Source organism: Rhincodon typus, chromosome 10 (genome assembly GCF_021869965.1).
Source record: "Rhincodon typus isolate 14 chromosome 10, sRhiTyp1.1, whole genome shotgun sequence".
Taxonomy (NCBI): Eukaryota; Metazoa; Chordata; class Chondrichthyes; order Orectolobiformes; family Rhincodontidae; genus Rhincodon; species Rhincodon typus.
Window position 1 is genome coordinate 20,219,887 of NC_063341.1, and position 19,013 is coordinate 20,238,899.

At 40.6% G+C, this 19,013-nt stretch overlaps 1 protein-coding gene across 1 annotated transcript in view; it reads left to right on the forward strand.

The window, feature by feature from the left end:
* Positions 1–19,013, forward strand: part of camsap2a (calmodulin regulated spectrin-associated protein family, member 2a) — a 263,661-nt gene that overhangs the window by 199,447 nt on the left and 45,201 nt on the right. Inside the window, exons 3-5 of the mRNA XM_048602055.1 lie at positions 5,128–5,289; positions 8,269–8,352; positions 16,458–16,490. Of these exons, the coding sequence (XP_048458012.1) occupies positions 5,128–5,289; positions 8,269–8,352; positions 16,458–16,490 (279 nt within the window). The remainder of the gene's footprint in view (positions 1–5,127; positions 5,290–8,268; positions 8,353–16,457; positions 16,491–19,013) is intronic.

Genomic DNA, 19,013 nt, shown 5'->3' on the forward strand with positions numbered 1-19,013 from the left:
TTTCTGAAGAAGGGTCTAGGCCCGAAACGTCAGCCTTCCTGCTGTGTTCATCCAGCTCTACACCTTGTTATCTCAGATTCTCCAGCATCTGCAGTTCCTGCTATCTCTGCAAGAATTGTATAGTCCGTTAAGTCTTGAACCATTTGCCTGTTTAAAAAGCCATATATGACAATATTGTACAATTAAAATACACAGTACTTGACATCTGTCAGAATTGTAATACCAGCTAGAGTCTGTCACAGAAACGTTTGCAGTTATTTCTATCAGAAAATTATCAACATCATGAGCAGTATTTTATTGTTTAAACTAAAAGTGATGAACGGTGCAGTTACTCAGTCCAGAATCACATGGATTGTAACATGTGAACAACCGTGGGTGTAAAGTGACCGAGTTCTGCTCTTGCGTGTGTTCGAGTACAGTATATGCAGCTAGTGTTAACCCTCCAGTGGTAGAAGTTGGATACTACAATACATTATCCTGAATATTGTATTTATATTTTGCCCTGTGACCATAACCAGAACTTCCAAACAGTTAGAATTTCTTTATTTTATATTAAAAATTAATATAGAAAGTGTGTGTTGCTGGAGTGTGGTGGGGACATGGCACTGAGGAGAAATGTGTAACCTCAGTCAGTACACAGAACTGTGAAAACAAAGTATAATAAAAATGAACACAACCTGAATCTAACTTGATAATAGCGAAATTTCTGTTTTATTTTCCACATGTCTTGCTGACGTAAATACCTTTTAGGTATTTAGTTAATTGGCTGCTGTCTCTCTTGTGGCTCTTCAATTTCAAAACCTGCTGTTTCTACTGCACCGTTCCCTCTCCTGTTATTGTGCATGACAGGGATACGCTCACTCAGAACACTAAGCAAGTTATTTATTTCTGAGCACGTGGGAAAGCTAGGATACAAAAACGGACTGATGGCTCTAAGGTTAAGGATTGAGCAGGACTTGATAAAAGAAAATTTTACAGACATCACTCGCTTTGTCTATTGGTGGTTCACTATCAGACCAGCTTGGCGGATATGCCTGCCAAATTTCAGTAACATCAGTGACTCTGGGTGTTACTCCACTTAATGCTTTAGGCCCAAATCTAAGGGAACACATTGGTGTAAATGCACGCGCTCCCACAAACTGGTCTTTGTGTCAGAGTTACATCCATGAATGAGTGCTTGACAGTTTCGATCAATAGTCTCAGAAGGGGCACAAATGTTCAAACAATAACCAAGAGCGCACAAATTTTCAGGGAACAAAATCTTCTCAAAACTCATTCTTGCTCTGCAGTTATATCAAAGTTCCATGAAATTCTAGACTAATCTGTTTTTGGTGGTATAGTTTGAGGAGTGAAAGTCAGCCAGAACACGAAGAAAACTTGTCTGCTGCTTTTCAAATGCCAGATAGGATCAGATAAAGCCCATTGACTACATCTGTTCCAGTGGGGAAGGCAAAGGTGTGATGGTATTGTCACTGCACTAGTAATGCCAAGACCCAGGTATTGCTCTGGGAATCTGGCTTCAATTCTCACCATGGCATAAAGTCTAATGATGTCCATAAAATTATTGTTGGTTGTCATAAAATTCCATTCAGTTTGCTGTTGTCCTTTAGTAAGAATTGGCTGTTCTATACAACAATGATATGTATTGACCCTTAACTGTCCTCTGAAAAGGCCAGAAAACTACTCATTTGTGTCAAAACGCTAAGTTTCACAATGGAATGAAGTTGGATGGCACCATCTGGTATCAACCTAGGCACTGGAAATAATAATAGCGCAGTCAGCCCAGTCGGCTCTGCAGATTCCTCTTTAATAACATACAGAAGCTCTTGCAAGTGTGAAAATTAGTAGAGCTGTCAGACAGACAAGTCGAGCAACAGCCTGGTGTAGTCATACTCACAGAAACATACTTACACATAATGTCTTAGACAACACCATCCCTGTCCCATTGGCAGAACCCAATAGAGCTGGAGGCACTATAATATATAGCCGACAGAGAGTTGCCTTGGGACACCTCAATATTGGCTATGGGGACCATGAAGTCTTGTGGTCTCAAGTTGGGCAAGGGAACAACCCTCTGATTTCCATGTAAACCGGTGGTGGGGAAATGCTGGAGTCAATTATAAAGGATGTAATAACTGAGTATTTGGAAAGCAATGACAGAATCGATCCTGTCAGCATGGATTCACCAAAGGGAAATCATGGTTGACTAATCTTCTGGAATTTTTTGCGGATGTGACCGGAAGAGTGGACAAGGGTGAATCAGTAGAGATTCCACACAAGAAATCAGTAATGAAAATTAAAGCTCATGGTATCGGAGGTAGTGTATTCTCATGAATAGAGAACTGGTTGGCAGACAGGAAGCAGAGAGTTGGAATAAACAGATCCTTTTCAGACTGGCAGGCAGTGATAAGTGGGGTGCCACAGGGTTCAGTGTTGGGACTCTAGCTGTTAACAATATACATTAACGATTTGGACGAAGGAATTGAATGCAATATCTCCAAATTTGCAGATGACACTAAGCTGGATGGCAGTGTGTGCTGTGAGCAGGATGTTGAGAGGCTGCAGGGTGACTTGGACAGAATGGCTGAGTGGGCAAATCCTTGGCAAATGCAATCTCGTGTGGATAAATGTGAGGTAATCCACTTTCTTTGCAAAAACAGGAAGGCAGATTATTATCTGAAAGTTGGCAGTTTAGGAAAATGTAAGGTGTGACGAGACCTGGGTGTCATGGTGGAACAATCACTGAAGGTTGGCATGCAGGTGCAGCAGGCAGTGAAGAAAGCTAATGGCATGCTGGCCTTCATAACGAGAGGATTTGAGTATTGGAGATAGGATGTCCTGCTGCAGCTTACAGGGCCTTGATGAGGCCACGCCTTGAGTATTGTGTGCAGTTTTGGTCTCCTAGTCTGAGGAAAGAGATTCTTGCTACTGAGGGAGTCCAGCAAAGGTTCACCAGACTGATTCCCAGGATAGTAGAACTGACATATGAGGAAAGATTGGATCAACTGGGCTTGTATTCCCTGGAATTTAGAAGAATGAGGGGGAAATCTCACAGAAACATATAAAATCCTGATGATTCTGGACAGGCTAGATGCAGGAAGAATGTTCCCGATGTTGGGGAATCCAGAACTGGGGGTCACAGTCTAAGATTAAGAGGTAAGCCACTAAGGACTGAGATGAGGAAGAATTTCTTCACTCAGTGTTGTGAATTTATGGATTTTTTTTCCCCCACAGGAGGCCATGCAGTTGGGGGAAACGTTGGCCGTCACGATTCGACCCAACCGTAATCTGCAACTTCGTCCCCTATCATAGTCCCATATCATATCTTATCAGCAAACCAGGGGCCCACACTGGCTCAATGAAGCGTGCAGAAGGGCATGTCAGGGTCAACACCAAGCATTTTGAAATGTGAGATGTCAAGCTGGTGAAGCTACTCAACAGGATTACTTACAAGTACCACTAACCAAAGTACAACAATGACTTCTGGAATGAAGTGTATAATTATAATCATTGTAAACACCTTGTTTCAGAGAAGTACCCATGTGACTTGAGATTGCCAAGGGGGTTGGTGAGAAACTCCAAAAGAAACTATTTATGTATCAGGAGATCACTTGACTCGTGCCATTGAGTATTTCACAGGGCAGGAAAGGATGCTGCTAATTGTCAGGGGAATGATCCATGCCATCAAGAAGCAAGGAAAACCGATCTGTTAAAAAATAAGTAGGATGCTTTTAAGGTTTTATTTTCTGTTCAAAAGAAAGAGAACAGGATCAACAAGGACTTTAAGAATTAAGGAACAAAAGTTGCTGAAGTATGTTTTGCTGATGGTAATTTGATCCAAAATCTCAGGCAGAATGGAAAGATCGTCAAAGGACAGTGCAAGTTTTGACCTGGCATACTGGAGACCTGAGAATAATTTTGTGATAGGTCCTTTAATGTTACTATCTGTTGAATCATGGCATAAAGTTAAAACGTTTTGCGAGATAAGTTTTTTGGTTGCCTTGCCATTGCATAATATACTTTTTTCTTTGGTTTAACTTACTAGTTGCCTGTTAATTAAACTACGTTAATTGTATTTTATTTTGACAAGTGGAAACTTCTCATTCAGACTATTTCCATTAGCCATTTGGGAAATTCATCTCTCTTTGAAAACGATTTGGTCTCCACAGGGATTGGAACATTAATTCTTTTGAGTAAATTTTATTTTACATGATTGGAAAGCAAATTGCTAAAAGAAATTGACTTAACATCATTGCTAGCGATCTGTTAGTATTAAAACCAGCAGGAAATAAATCTAAGTTTGTATGACATTTGGTGTTTGAGATGTCATCAGTTGATAATCTTAGAAAAACATGTAAGGGCATCCTTATTACTACTTAAAATTAAGCAAAATTTTGCACCAGTAACTTTAAAATATGACTATGGAGAGACTGTTAGCCTTTTGATGTTTCAGCTTTCATACACTTGCTGGATGCGAAATTTGGAGCAGTAGCATCCTTTGTTTAAGCACTGTAGGTGCCGTTTGAGGGCCAAAAGGTTAGCTGATGTGCATTCATACAGTTCTACCGCAAATCTTACAGGTTGCCATTTTGGTGAAGGACTAAGAAGAGGCGTCTGCAATCTAAATTTTCATTAGCTATTAGAGCATTTGCAAATGCAGAAAGTAGCATAATATCGACTTCAGATTTTGGTTTACCTTGAAGCAGCCAGTGCACTGTGTAAAAGCAAATAAGTACTCACCATAATCTCCTCCTTCCTGTTTCTAATATCTCTGACCACATTCCACAACCCAAACAGTAGTTCCAAAGTCTGTGATCTTCCCATCTGATCCCCAGTGAACCCTGATCTTGGAATCTGAGGCTCGTCTGTTGTTCCTCAGACTCCTGTGATTCATCCTAATGATGTTTCTACAGATTGGAGCACTAAACTGTGCCGTGCCTCGTGCAGTGCTGTTCAAATTACAATGATGTCCGAAGCCCAAACTCTGCAGCTTCAACAGAGAGTGTGGGCTGTTACTATTGTAACAGTAGGGTTCCCAGAAGTAGACATGCCAAGATTTCCAGGTCTAAGCCTTCCACAGAGCTGTGACATTGACTGAACAATACTCTGAATCTTTTCTCTTTGCAGACTGCCCACCTGGCTATGATTGACACCCTGATGATGGCGTATACTGTGGAAATGATCAGCATCGGAAAAGTGGTCTCGTGTGTCCAGCAGTTCACAAACTTCTTCCCAGCTACAGAGCTACCATATGACATTGAAGATGCCATTGTCTGCTGGATAAATAAGGTAAAGTATCTCCAGTCAGTGCACTGAAATTACTGTGGTTTGAGGAAAGTCTACAAATGTAACGGTAAAGTTGCCATAGTTTTACCAGACCATTAGAGAGAGACACAACTAGTGTTGTTTAACCTGGGGCAAGCGGAGAGGTTGAGCAGGAAAGTTCTTCATGGCAACCTCAGTCAGTGTGGTAATTGAAGCACTCGCTGTTGGTGTCACTCTGTATTACAAAACAACCATCCAGCCAACTGAGCTAACCAACACCACATGACATTTCTTTCTCCAATTTTGCTATTCAACTTTTTCTCCAATTCACCGCTGCTTCAACAGAGGGGAAAACATGCTGATGTATAGATCATAGAATCTCTACAGTGTTGAAGTTGGCCCTTCAGCCCAACAAGTCCGCACCGACTCTGAGATATCTCGCTCAGACTCATTCTCCTATAACCCAGCTAATCTACACATCCCTGAACACTATGGGCAATTTAGCATGGCCAATCCACCTAACCTGCACATCTTTGGACTGTGGGAGGAAACCGGAGCACCCGGAGGAAACCCACACTGACACGGGGAGAATGCGCAAACTCCACACAGACAGTGACCCGAGGGTGGAATTGAACCCAGGTTCCTGGCCTGTGAGGCGGCAGTGCTAACTACTGAACGTATAGTTCCTGTGCTTTTCCAATATACTTCAGACAAGTGACAGTTCTTATGTGTAAACCTGGAGATACGCAATCAGTCGTTTCATCAGTAGGATCTTCAAAGGTGAGCCTGGCTCTGACCCACAACCGATGCACATACCCTCATCGCATTTCCACGCTCTTCTCCCAACTCTCTCACTCGTCACCCATCCTTTCCCTTTCCCTCTGGCTGATGCTTTCTCCTCAATCCAAACCCTTGGTATGTTCCAGTTGTAACTGAGATGTAAATAACTTGAACACAAAAATGCAGAGTATGTTAAATATAATGTACAAATGAACTTCAAGCAACATGCAAACTCTGTTCAAAGGTTCCAGTGCTGTGTTAAAGTTAACAAGCTCATTGAAAGAGCATCACAACCTTAAGCAATTTGTTCAGTTTTCAATGTTTGTTATTGTCATATTGCTGAAAATAACTACATTTTGTCAAAGCTTTTTGTCTTGAACCGATTAAAACCATTTACAAGAATGCCAATGTAAAGGGAAACAATATTTTGATTTTCCACAATAGAACAACATTCACTAACTAATCCTGAGTATGCTAAGAATTATGCTGACAACTAACTTACAATTGTCAGTTGGGCATGGCTGTCTTGTGTAGATAGCTAAATATGTTAATACGTATGGTCTTGTTCTTTACAGACGGAAAGAACATGTACACGTACTGCACCTGTTTGAACTGAGCGATTTGGGCAGCAGCTATTCACCGGTTCATTCCTCAGGGCAATATCTTGACTAAGCAGAGTTTTAAATTTAAACAAAGCAGTTTCCACGGAAACGTTTTTTCCAATTAGATTCCACTTGACAACCAGTCAGCAATTACTTCTATATGAAATATTACAGAATGTTGTTCCCATTATAGTGGTATTCTTGCAAAGTTTCCCAAAGCATAGAAAATGGATGGCTTTGGCAAAATGTGTCCTTTTTATTAAGTTACACTTAAAAATGGCAACCCTGATGATGTGGAAATGATCAGCATTTCCAAATGACAGATCATTATTCTGTGGGCAAGATTAAAGAAAAACATGTTCTTTGTCCTTTTCCAGACTGCCTCCAACACAGTAGCATGCCCAAAAGAATACAATACTTAAATATATATATAAAGATACATTCAGCATTCCAACTCCTTGTTGGACTTGCAATTCAGTACCCTGAGAAACATTGCAAAATGATTTGTTGTTGTTATGCCTGCAATGACAATTTATCATTCATAGAAAATGTACCAATCATTGAGATTTTAATTTGTATTTTAATCAGTTCTCTGTGACTCACCCCTTTAGCCATACAGGTATTATGATGTGAATTATGCTATTATACAATAGCCACATTATTTCATAAATATCCAGAAGGTTCATAATATGTCACTCTGTCTCTTCAATGGCACATTATTTCTTTTTTGAAAAAGGTGTAGCTCAGGACTGTTGCTGATCCGCTGATTCCAGAACACTTTGGGTTACGAAGTATAATCAATAATTCAACCAGTTCACAGCTATCCCCTTTTCACCATCTGAAGAGATTGGAGCCAAAGGATGGTAGCATTTTTTCACTTTGGATATGGTTGACTCCAGGCCAAAAGAAACCTTGCAACAGCACGTCTCTATTTGAAACTAGATTTTAGATGGAAATGGAGTACTAGGTGTATTTCTGGGAACATTTGCTTTAAGTCTGAAGTGTTTCTGCACCAAAATAGCTATTTTAAGAAGTGTCACATAAATATCTGTGCTATCCACTCCTCAAAACATTTCCAAAATGAAAGGATGTTCTGTATTTGAATAACCAGGATTGCAAACCAGTTATGACCTATAATAAAAAAAATTGCACAATAATATTTGAATGATTCAAAGCTGTAACAATAGAAGTATTTTAATTGCTAGCAACAAAGTGCAAGTGATAACTACACTTCCAAAATCTAAGAAAATTAATGATTTTCCTCTCCATCCGTTTTTCTCTCTCTGTCTCTCTCTCTCTCTTCCCCCCCACCCCCCACCACCAGTCTCCCACTTTCTGTCCTTGCAATACTACTTTGGCCCAGAAATTTTGGTGATAAGTTAATGATATAAATCTGTCAAGTCAGATTATGTGATGTATAAAATGCAGTAAGAATTATTAGTTCCATTTCCCTGTATCTGTTGAACTCACTTGCACATAACATTTCACTTCCCATTGTGATATTTTAAGTAGTCATTAAACCAGCGGTCAATAATGTAACTGATCTGGGTTTTAAAATGAACGGAACAAAATTACTTGCATTGAATAACAATCTCAAATCTGTGTTTCATAACTGATTCAGGTAAATGAACATTTGAAGGAGATAGTTGGTCAGGAACAGAAACAAAGGCGACCACAAGGGGCAGAAACATCTGGAAGTCAAAGGGTAGGAACTGAAGTTAAAATTTTGTTGATTATCTTTCTTTTTGTTTTAAGGATAACTGCAACAGCCAAGTGTAAAGAAAGCCGCTATTTTCAACCAAATTATTTCTACTCCACAGAACTGTCAGCTCCTTTACTGGTGAAATTTAAACGTTTACCTTTCATTCTTAAGTCATTATAAAGTAAATGTTAGCAGGCACTATTTAGCTGCATGAAAAGAGCCTGCACATTTTGCGACGTGAAATGCATGTGAGTCTCACATATTAACTATGTTTAATTGTTTGTAGGCAGTGGACATTAACTGGAATCATTGTGAATAAAAGTAATTTCTCTTAAAGTTGTATGGGTGGAATTCTTCCAGCCCTGGTGTGGTGAGATAAGTGCGAAAATACGGAGTGAATGATAAAAATCAGAATCTTGATGTCAAGAAAAGTTCTTGTGATCTTCTCCCAACCTTAAATGGTGAGGTCAACATTTCGGCATTGAGCAGCAACTTCCATATTTCTGTGCGTTTGCATCTCATTGAAGTCCCAACTGCCCCTCTTTATACACCACTTCTAATTCTCCTCTCCTTCCTCAAGAAACCACACTGCACAAATTCTCAAATGCAGTTCAATGTGGGAATCTGCAAAATGCTTGTCCCAGTCGTTATCAAATTGCACATTTAAAAGTGTGCCCCCAGCTCATGTACCACTTCAACTCAACTCGTTAATGCTTTATTTCAAACTCCGGGATAGCTGTGACTTGCATACTTCTTCCAGGTTGCTTTGTGAGGTACGCACAGATGTATCTCATCCATCTGTAAAGGATGCAATTCATGGTTTTTGGTTTACTTTCTGAGCATACATGGTCTTCAGTCTCAGTCACAGGCTGTCTGCCTCTGGCTCGCATTTCTTTTTCGTGCAGTGACAAAGCCATGCAGCTTGTCCTAGTGAGAAACGGTCAAGAGAGTGAACTGTGACTCTCGGTGCAGCACCTTGCTATGTCAGCTGCGGCATGTGCCCAGCAGTATACACTGCAAATACAATGCACGTGCTTCAAGCAAATGGTCATGGGTGAAAGTCAAAAGAGAACCGTCCTTGGTAGGTTGAAGTAGGTTTACTGTCAGTTATGCAGTGCTGCCACATGGATTCAAGGGGCCTGGTCCCACCGTAGTCAAGGTAACTGTGCCCTTGTGGTCCAGGAATTGGGCCATGGTCAGTGCAACCAGTCCAAGAGTTTGAGCAAGGTCACTCAGGGTGCTGAGAGACAACAGTCCAGCGATTGCACCAGAATTTCCTGCTACGGAGCAAAGGGAGCAATTGAGTGTGAGGGATGTCAGTGGAGGATTAGTGAAGCAAGAGTGAGAGTTAGCAAGGTGTTCCCAGTGAGCGAGTAGGAAGTGCAGAGAGCAGAAAGGGTGAGTAGTTTGAAAGGACGAGGTAGATCAGCTGTTGAATGGACTTGTATGCAATAACGAGAGTTATACTCCATGAACCTTGGTGAGAGGTATATCTGTTGGCAGAAGTGGAGTTAAATGGTGGCCCTGTCTATGTGAGATAAGAGGGAAGACGGTAGCACTTAGCCTTGGGGAGCACAGGAGGTTATTCACCACCTTCCTGCATTGTTGGGCAGCCAGTTTCTCCCAGGAGACAGCACTGAGCCAGCTTGGCTTAGTCTAGTGGTGTGACCTCCTGTGATGATTGGATAGAAGAAGGACTGCCATCTTCACCACCAAACCTACCAAGACCATTCAATTCCCTGTTCATGAAGCAGGAAACAAGCTCATCTTTCCTCTGTGCCATATCCTCCATGATAATGGTCGTGTACGAAATTGTGAGGGGCACTTCTTGGATTGAAGCTTCTGAAGTAGTCTAAAGCTGGCCTTTATATGTGGCACCAACGGAGTGACTGGCCAAAGATCCCAACGGTGGTGAGCACTTGCACCTCTCCAACCATACGATCCCTCAAGAAAGACTGCTGAGATCCCAGTTGCATAATTAATTAGGTGAAGAGCAGACGGTCACCTGAGAGAAGTTGCTCCAAGCCATGACAGGTTGGATGCCATGTATCTTACTTTACAAAACACCTAAACCGAGAAAAGGAAAATCCCATCAGTAGATACTCTGCTCACTCTACTTGTCAAAGGTTCAAAATCCTGTGAAAGGTTACAGTTATGGTTGACGAGTAGATTGTGCAAAATCTGTAAAACGTGTTGGAGGATGCTGGCACTTCCTGTTATGCACTTCCCATTGGCTTATAACTTTTTTAACATGGAGTTACATACATCTAATGATATGGTGCCAAAACAGAAATGTTTTCATTCTACCTTTGTGCACCTGATGACCAGATTCATTCTTGGTACAGTGATAGTAAGGACAAAAGGGTTTTTCTGGACAAAATCATGGAGAAAGGATATGGACCAAATTTGATGAACGGGTGGATTTCTGACTTGTAATGAGGAGAAATTTGCCTCTGATGAGTTTTGAGACCTGTGTGAAAACACAGCCATGATTGGTACAACTAAAATTCCTTGAAGCGATGGACTTAATGAAAGCAATTGTGGTGATTGATGAAATACTACATACAATTTTAGCTGATTAACCAGCCTGCAACTTGATAACCACCGTAACATGGTGAGTTTGTCCAAAGAATTCACTCCCAGAGGGTTAGGGGGAATAGTCTTTCTTATATGACGACAGATTAGACAAACTTGGTTTGTTTTCACTTGACCATCAAAGGATGAGGGATGACCTGATTGAAATTTTCAAAATTATCAGAGGCATGGATAGAATGCATAGTCTTTTTCCCAGGGTAGAAATGTCAATTGCCAGGGGATATGGGGATATAGGTTTTAAGGTAAAAGGGGTTAAGTTTAAAGGAGATGTGAGAGGTAGGGTTTTTACAGAGGATGGTAAGTACCTGGTTGCAAGAGGAGGTGGTGGAAGTGGATACAAAGCAACATTTAAGAGGGGTCTTAACAGATAAATGAATAATTAGAGAATATAGGGATATGACAGCATGGAGAGTTTAGAAAGGCATCTTGTATCATCTCCGTCTTGATGGGTCAAAGGCTCTGTTTCTATGCTGTACTGTTCTTCGTTCGTTGTTCAATTCGTCTATTTCATGTATGCAAGTGTGGAATAATCCAGTGTAGCCACTACGTTGAGTGCTGAAGGAAACTTACCTGTTCACCTTTGGAAGCAAAATATGTTTTCAGTCCTTCACAGATTTTAAAATTCAGTCGATGGATTGAATTTCTAAAAGTACAATTATTCCTTGGTCATATGCTGATGAACGTTGTGATAACTCGTTAAATCTTACCAAAAGCAATGATTAATTGTATCAGTCAAGAAGCCATGAGTTGTCATTTTAAGTACTACTTGTACTGTTTTGCCTGATATCGCACATACTGATAGAATAGATCGGTCATCTATGATGTTGGCACAGGATTGTATCCTGTACTTTCTGCTTACTCCATGCATTTTCTGTAGATATCTTTCCAAAATGTGAACAATTTAAAATTAAATAATGCACAACAGTTTGTGGTTAATTTGCTCCAGTTGTTATTCTGTCAAATTGAATTTGCCGCAATGCTCTTTCCGGTTGGTAGATGCCGGGAATCTAATTAAGCAGCTTGGTATGGCTGGTTTTATAGAAGGTACAGTAGTATAACTTGCTCCACAAATTAACAAAGATTGTGTTTGAATGGAAAAGCAAAGCTGGTAGCTTTAAAGTATCTGTGACTTAAAGTGGAATCTTGGATTTCTTGCATGTCTTGCAATTTTTTAGACAAGACCTGAATCCTGTGAAGGTATTGAAGAAAGAAGTCAGCCATTTCCTGGTAATTTCTCTGCCTGTAATAATTGGATATCTTCACAACTAAGGCTAATGCTGGAAATATTTTTCATTCGTTAAGATTCACCAGTAAATTTCCTAACAACTGGGATCTACAAGTAGTTGTCTAATCTATCAAATTCTCCCAGCTATCAAACAGTATGCTTTTTAAATGTTTTTGTGAAGTGGTGACAGGTCATGTGAAACAGAATTGTTGTTAATCACACTCCCCATGGTCATTTCTTAATTCACAATGTTTTTGCATTGCTGAAATCTGTCTTATCTCCTCTCATGTATTTCTTTCCTTAACCACAAGAAAGAGTTGGCTGCTGAAATTTGGCTACAGTCACAGTTACTCTGTTATTCATGAACAGGGCAAGATAGATTTTCTTTTTATTTACTCACAGGATAAGGGCATCACTGGATAGGCAGCATTTATTGCTCATCCCTAATTGCCCAGAGAGCTGTTAAGAGACAACCACGTTGCTGTGATACATGCGTAATGCAATACAAGCATAATGAACATTTAGAGAAAATAGTGTAACTACAGAGAAAAACTGAAGATTCTATTGTCTCAATATGTCGAATAGTCACATCTAATCTGTATTTGAATATTTCACTGCTTCTTAAGGAACAGTAAGAAATGTTTTTCATATTCTTCAAGAATCCACACTCTTTTATTTAACAGCCTGAACTTCTGATTGAATTTATTAATGGGAATATTACCATTCTAGGAGCAGTCCACTGATACATCGTTTCCCTTTTCTGTATGGGAGGGGTGTATCAGTTGTCCCCATGTTATTTTTAAAGCATTTGAACAATAGTTGTAAGATTATATTGTCAAAAAATGTTGCTGATAAAATGTTGTTCAATGTATACAGTAGGTTTTAAGGTAATTGCTGATTTTGTAAAGAAAATTTAAATTAAGTGCATATTTACAATATGATCAAGCAATGCTCGAACTGTTGATTCATGTCCTTATGACCTGTTACTTTAGACTAACAGCCAATGCCTGAATAGCTGGTCTTCAATGGCTGCCTTTTGTTACAATGCCCACAGAGACAAATAATTTTCTTTAGAAAAAGACATTTGAACTTCTGACTGACAAAAAGAATGACACAAGATTTTAAAGACTTTTATTCAAACAAACAAACTGAAGTCATCATCAACGAAACATTTCTTTATAAGCAACTAATACATTGGACTTAATTTCTCCATAATGTCCCAGCATGACTGAAAACCCAATGCTGTATTTGTGTGTTACATAACAGTCTCTGCAGAATTTTAGTCTCAACAGGAACAAGTCCAAAGTTATTCCCAGCATTACGTGGACTTGCTTCACTATGTATTGCTGAGTCATGACATCCAGTGTCTGTGAAAGCTATTACCTTCAATCTTCACAGAAACCCAGAACGGACTCTCTGCAGCAAGGCCCGCATCATTTCCCCGCATTTCTAGGGCAAATCTTCCTGCGACCTTAAATGTCTAAGGTTTCACTTTTTCGACCAGAGTATATACTCCTATCCACATTCTGCCTGTCTGCAATAAGTTGCGCTTCTCTATCTGTCTACTCAACGTCTCTGTGTTTAAAAAAAACCACAAAAAACAGGCTAACTTCTTTTGCTTTTTTTAACTACATCTGGCACTTAGGTTATACTAGGAGTTGACCTGTACCCTGCGGTAACCTATTAGCTTACTGCCAGACAGCATTAGTAGGAGGTTGCATCTCCATTTTACCTTGAATTCAAAGAGACAGTTTAAAGCATAACTCCTTAAAACCTTGAAGGTGGGGCACTTTGTTGACCTGTATTTCAAGCCTGTCACACATACAGTGCTAATAACACTCCAATGTTCTCGGAACGTTGCTTGTAAAATGTTTGTGTTGAGTGCAGTTCTATTTGGGCATAAGCTGGGTAGGATTCTCCATGATTAATAAACTGCTTACAACCCTCATTTCAAGGTCATGCCTTCCTGAGTTGGCAATGAAATCTGGAGAAAACACACATTCTTCTCCTTTTCTTTAAAAGTGAAGTTCCATGCCTAGACATGTTCACAGCCTTCAAAACTGTAGTTTTTGCAGAACAAAACTTTTATGAGTCAATTTGTGCAGCAGTGTAGTCGGAAATGATATTATCATGTGCAAAATTATCAGCCTTTTACAGAGCAGCCCCAAATCATGCCTTTTTACGTATGTCATGCAGCAGTTTAAAAGAATTGCTTTTAGAAAGGACCAAATTTGGAACATAATGGGCAAGGATTTCAAAATAGTTTATTTGCTTGTCTTATATGTTGTGGTCAAATAATATTTTAGGAGCTGAGCCGTCAAAGGAGGTCTCTTAGTTGGTGAAAAAGAAATGTTAGTGTAGTTTAGTTTTTTTTAAATCTGAAGAGTCATTTTTGTAACTAAGCATTATTTGTGTTTCTCATTTTCAATATTATTCAAGGCAGGGTTTTTGAAACAGCCATGATCCAGGAAGGAAATTTTAAATTTTATTTTTAAAAGTCCTCAGATACATCTCAAAGCTAGTTTACAATTTTTAAACTGTGTCACCATTTCTGGCTGCATAGCTCTACTCCAATCATATTGCATTGAGAAACAGTAATGCTGATCTTATTTTTGAGATTGGTGTACTCATAATGGAAAACACCAAAATAGTCCGGTTTGCAGTGGCAATGATGGTGCAACTGTTAAGACTTCACCGTCATTACTCCACTGATATTGACAGCAATTTCTGCAGTCTGCATATTCACTAGGGTACACAGAAGGCCAGAAGTAGCTGTCATCAATTCTGTGCTTCTCTAGAATTTGTACCACTGAGGCAACTCCAGATTCCCATCAGTGGGAAATGTTATGAATTGTTGACAACTTCTGCTTTGACCACTGTTGTCTAACTGTACAATACCTTTGTAAAAGTTACTTTTTGGGGAATGAAGTGCAGTTGGGTTTTTAATGGTGTACCATAAAAATAACGCCCTTAAGGTTTTAGACTAGATTTGTATCTCAGGTTGTGGATGTTGTGGTTGGTTGGCTCGCCGAGCTGGTTCGTTGTACTGCAGACGTTTCATTACCCTGCTGGGTAACATCGTCAGTGCAACCTCCGATGAAGCGCTGTTGTGTTTTCCCGCCTGTTATTTAAACTCTGGTGTCTGTTGAGCTGGGTTACCTCACTTTCGGTTTTCCTTTGCAGTGGAGTGTACATGCGGTCTAGCTCTATGTGTTTATTGATGGCTTTCTTAGTGGAGTACCAGGTCATATACAAGATTCCCTGCAGAGACTGCGACAAATATTACATTGTACAGGCAGGAAGGAAATTAACCACAAGTACACGAACATCAACTGGCAACAAAAAGACACAACCAATACTCACTCATCTCCATCCACTTGGTTAAGGAAAACCACCAATTCAATTGGGACAACAGCAGGATCCGAGGACAGGTGAAGCAGACAAGCACGGGAATTCCTAGAGGCCTGGTTCTCCACTAAGAGAGCCATCAATAAACACAGAGCTAGACTCCATGTACACTCCATTGCGAAGGAAAACCGGAAGTGAGGTAATCCAGCTCAATGGACACCAGAGTTTAAATAACAGGCGGGAAAACACAACAACACTTCATCGGAGGCTGCACTGGTGATGTTACCCAGCAGCGTAATAAAACGTCTGCGGAACAACGAACCAGCTCGGCGAGCCAGCCAACCCCACAAATAATGCCCTTGTTGAAAGAGGTGCACTAAGTTTCTAAAAAGTGCACCAACTTTGTAAATACTGCACAATTCCTTTTAAAATAGCCTTTAAATTTACTTATACTTCACTTGTGTTGTCTTAATCCAATCCTAATTCATTATTTTGCTGTGTGAAAATTTAGTTGGAAATGGTGGATATTAAATGCTTTTAACTTGCTTGTTTGCATTGTGAGTGTGCAATGTTTTTGGCTACTTACCATGATTGTTGGCATCACTGCTGCTGCATGGCAAGACATCACTTTGACTTGGCACTAGGATTAAACGTCCATCAGAGAAATGTAAGTCCATGCCACAGAGTTTATTAGATCTTCAGTGGCAGCTTTTTTTGGAAGGTCAGTGCTAGTATGCCTGCTGCTGACCACAAAATTCAGCTCCATGTTTCCCATATTCCTAAGACATTTTATGTCTTTTTCTTAAAATGAGATGTTGAAAATTAAAAGACAGTAAAGGATTTTGAAGTATTGCATGTGATCTTGACAAAATTGTGACTTTTCTTTTTTTATCTCATCGCTTCAACCCTTTCTCTCTCCTTGGTGCTGCTTCCTCTGAAGTCTCCTACCAAATGGTATTGGAAACTGGTTCCTGTAAGTTAATTCAATGACTAGTGACCCGTTGTATTTGTGGACAATTTGTTATTTTCAATGTGCTAACCTGTGCCGATTAACATGGTTTTGTTTTACTCTGCTGTGATGTCATTCCATTTTCTGGTATTAACACTCATACATCTGCTGTCTATTTATTTATAAATGAGCCTCGTTTATTTTTTCCCGTTCATGTCTGCATGCATCCCTTAGCATCAAATGTTTTCTTTTTAAGGAATTGCCTCAGTTTTTCCAAGAGACATAAAGAAATTTTCAAGCTGAAAGTTAATATTGAGTGTATGTTATATGTGCAATGAACTAGACAGTAATGCAAGATCATTCATAGTAGAAATGCAACGTGGGTGATAAACCATAACTGTTATAATTTTCAATAAGTCACACAATGATTTGAAATTCTGAGGTATAATAATTTTGCTTCTAAAAAAATGCACTGCACGTGCTTAGATTACCACAACTTCCCCTCCACAGTGGTCGAAAATGCCCTCGACCGTGTCTCTCACATTTCCTGCAACTCATCCCTCACACCCCCTACCCGCAATAACAACCAAAACAGAATCCCCCTCGTCCTCACGTACCACCCCACCAACCTCCGAATCCAACGCATCATCCTCCGACACTTCCGCCATCTGCAATCTGACCCCACTACCAAAGACATTTTTCCCTCCCCACCCTTATCTGCTTTCCGGAGGGACCACTCTCTCCATGACTCCCTTGCCAGCTCCACACTCCCCTCCAGCCCCACCACCCCCGGCACTTTTCCCTGCAACCGGAGCAAGTGCTACACCTCCCCCCTCAACCCCATCCCAGGCCTTAAGAAGACCTTCCACATCAAACAGATGTTCACCTGCACATCTGCTAATAGAACATAGAACATTACAGCGCAGTACAGGCCCTTCGGCCCTTGATGTTGCGCCGACCTGTGAAACCAATCTGAAGCCCATCTAACCTAAACTATTCTATTATCATCCATATGTTTATCCAATGACCATTTAAATGCCCTTAAAGTTGGTAAGTCTACTACTTTTGCAGGCAGGGCATTCCACGCCCTTACTACTCTCTGAGTAAAGAACCTACCTCTGACATCTGTCCTATATCTATCACCCCTCAATTTAAAGCTATGTCCCCTTGTGCTAGCCATCACCATCCGAGGAAAAAGGCTCCCACTGTCCACCCTATCTAATCCTCTGATCATCTTGTATATCTCTATTAAGTCACCTCTTAACCACCTTCTCTCTAACGAAAACAGCCTCAAGTCCCTCAGCCTTTCCTCATAAGACCTTCCCTCCATACCAGACAACATCCTGGTAAATCTCCTCTGCACCCTTTCCAATGCTTCCACGTCCTTCCTATAATGCAGTGACCAGAACTGTACGCAATACTTCAAGTACGGCCGCACCAGAGTTTTGTACAGCTGCAACATGACCTCATGGCTCCGAAACTCAATCCCTCTACCAATAAAACCTAACATACCGTACACCTTCTTAACAACGCTATCAACCTGGGTGGCAACTTTCAGTGATCTATGCACATGGACACCGAGATCTCTCTGCTCATCCACACTACCAAGAATCTCACCATTAGCCCAGTACTCTGTATTCCTGTTACTCCTTCCAAAGTGAATCACTTCATACTTTTCCGCATTAAACTCCATTTGCCACCTCTCAGCCCAGCTCTGCAGCTTATCTATGTCCCTCTATAACCTGCAACATCCTTCCGCACTATCCGCAACTCCACCGACTTTGGTGTCATCCGCAAATTTACTAACCCATCCTCCTACGCCCTCATCCAGGTCATTTATAAAAATGACAAACAGCAGTGGCCCCAAAACAGATCCTTGCGGTACACCACTAGTAACTGAACTCCAGGATGAACATTTCCCATCAACCACCACCCTCTGTCTTCTTACAGTTAGCCAATTTCTGATCCAAACCGCTAAATCACCCTCAATCCCATGCCTCCGTATTTTCTGCAATAGCCTACCATGGGGAACCTTATCAAATGCTTTACTGAAATCCATATACACCACATCAACCGCTTTACCCTCATCCACCTGTTTGGTCACCTTCTCAAAGAACTCAATAAGGTTTGTGAGGCACGACCTACCCTTCACAAAACCGTGTTGACTATCCCTAATCAAATTATTCCTTTCTAGATGATTATAAATCCTATCTCTTATAATCCTTTCCAACACTTTACCCACAACCGAAGTAAGGCTCACTGGTCTATAATTACCAGGGTTGTCTCTACTCCCCTTCTTGAACAAGGGGACAACATTTGCTAGTCTCCAGTCTTCTGGCACTATTCCTGAAGACAATGACGACATAAAGATCAAAGCCAAAGGCTCTGCAATCTCCTCTCTAGCTTCCCAGAGAATCCTAGGATAAATCCCATCCGGCCCAGGGGACTTATCTATTTTCACACCTTCCAGAATTGCTAACACCTCCTCCTTATGAACCTCAATCCCGTCTAGTCTAATAGACTGTATCTCAGTATTCTCCTCGACAA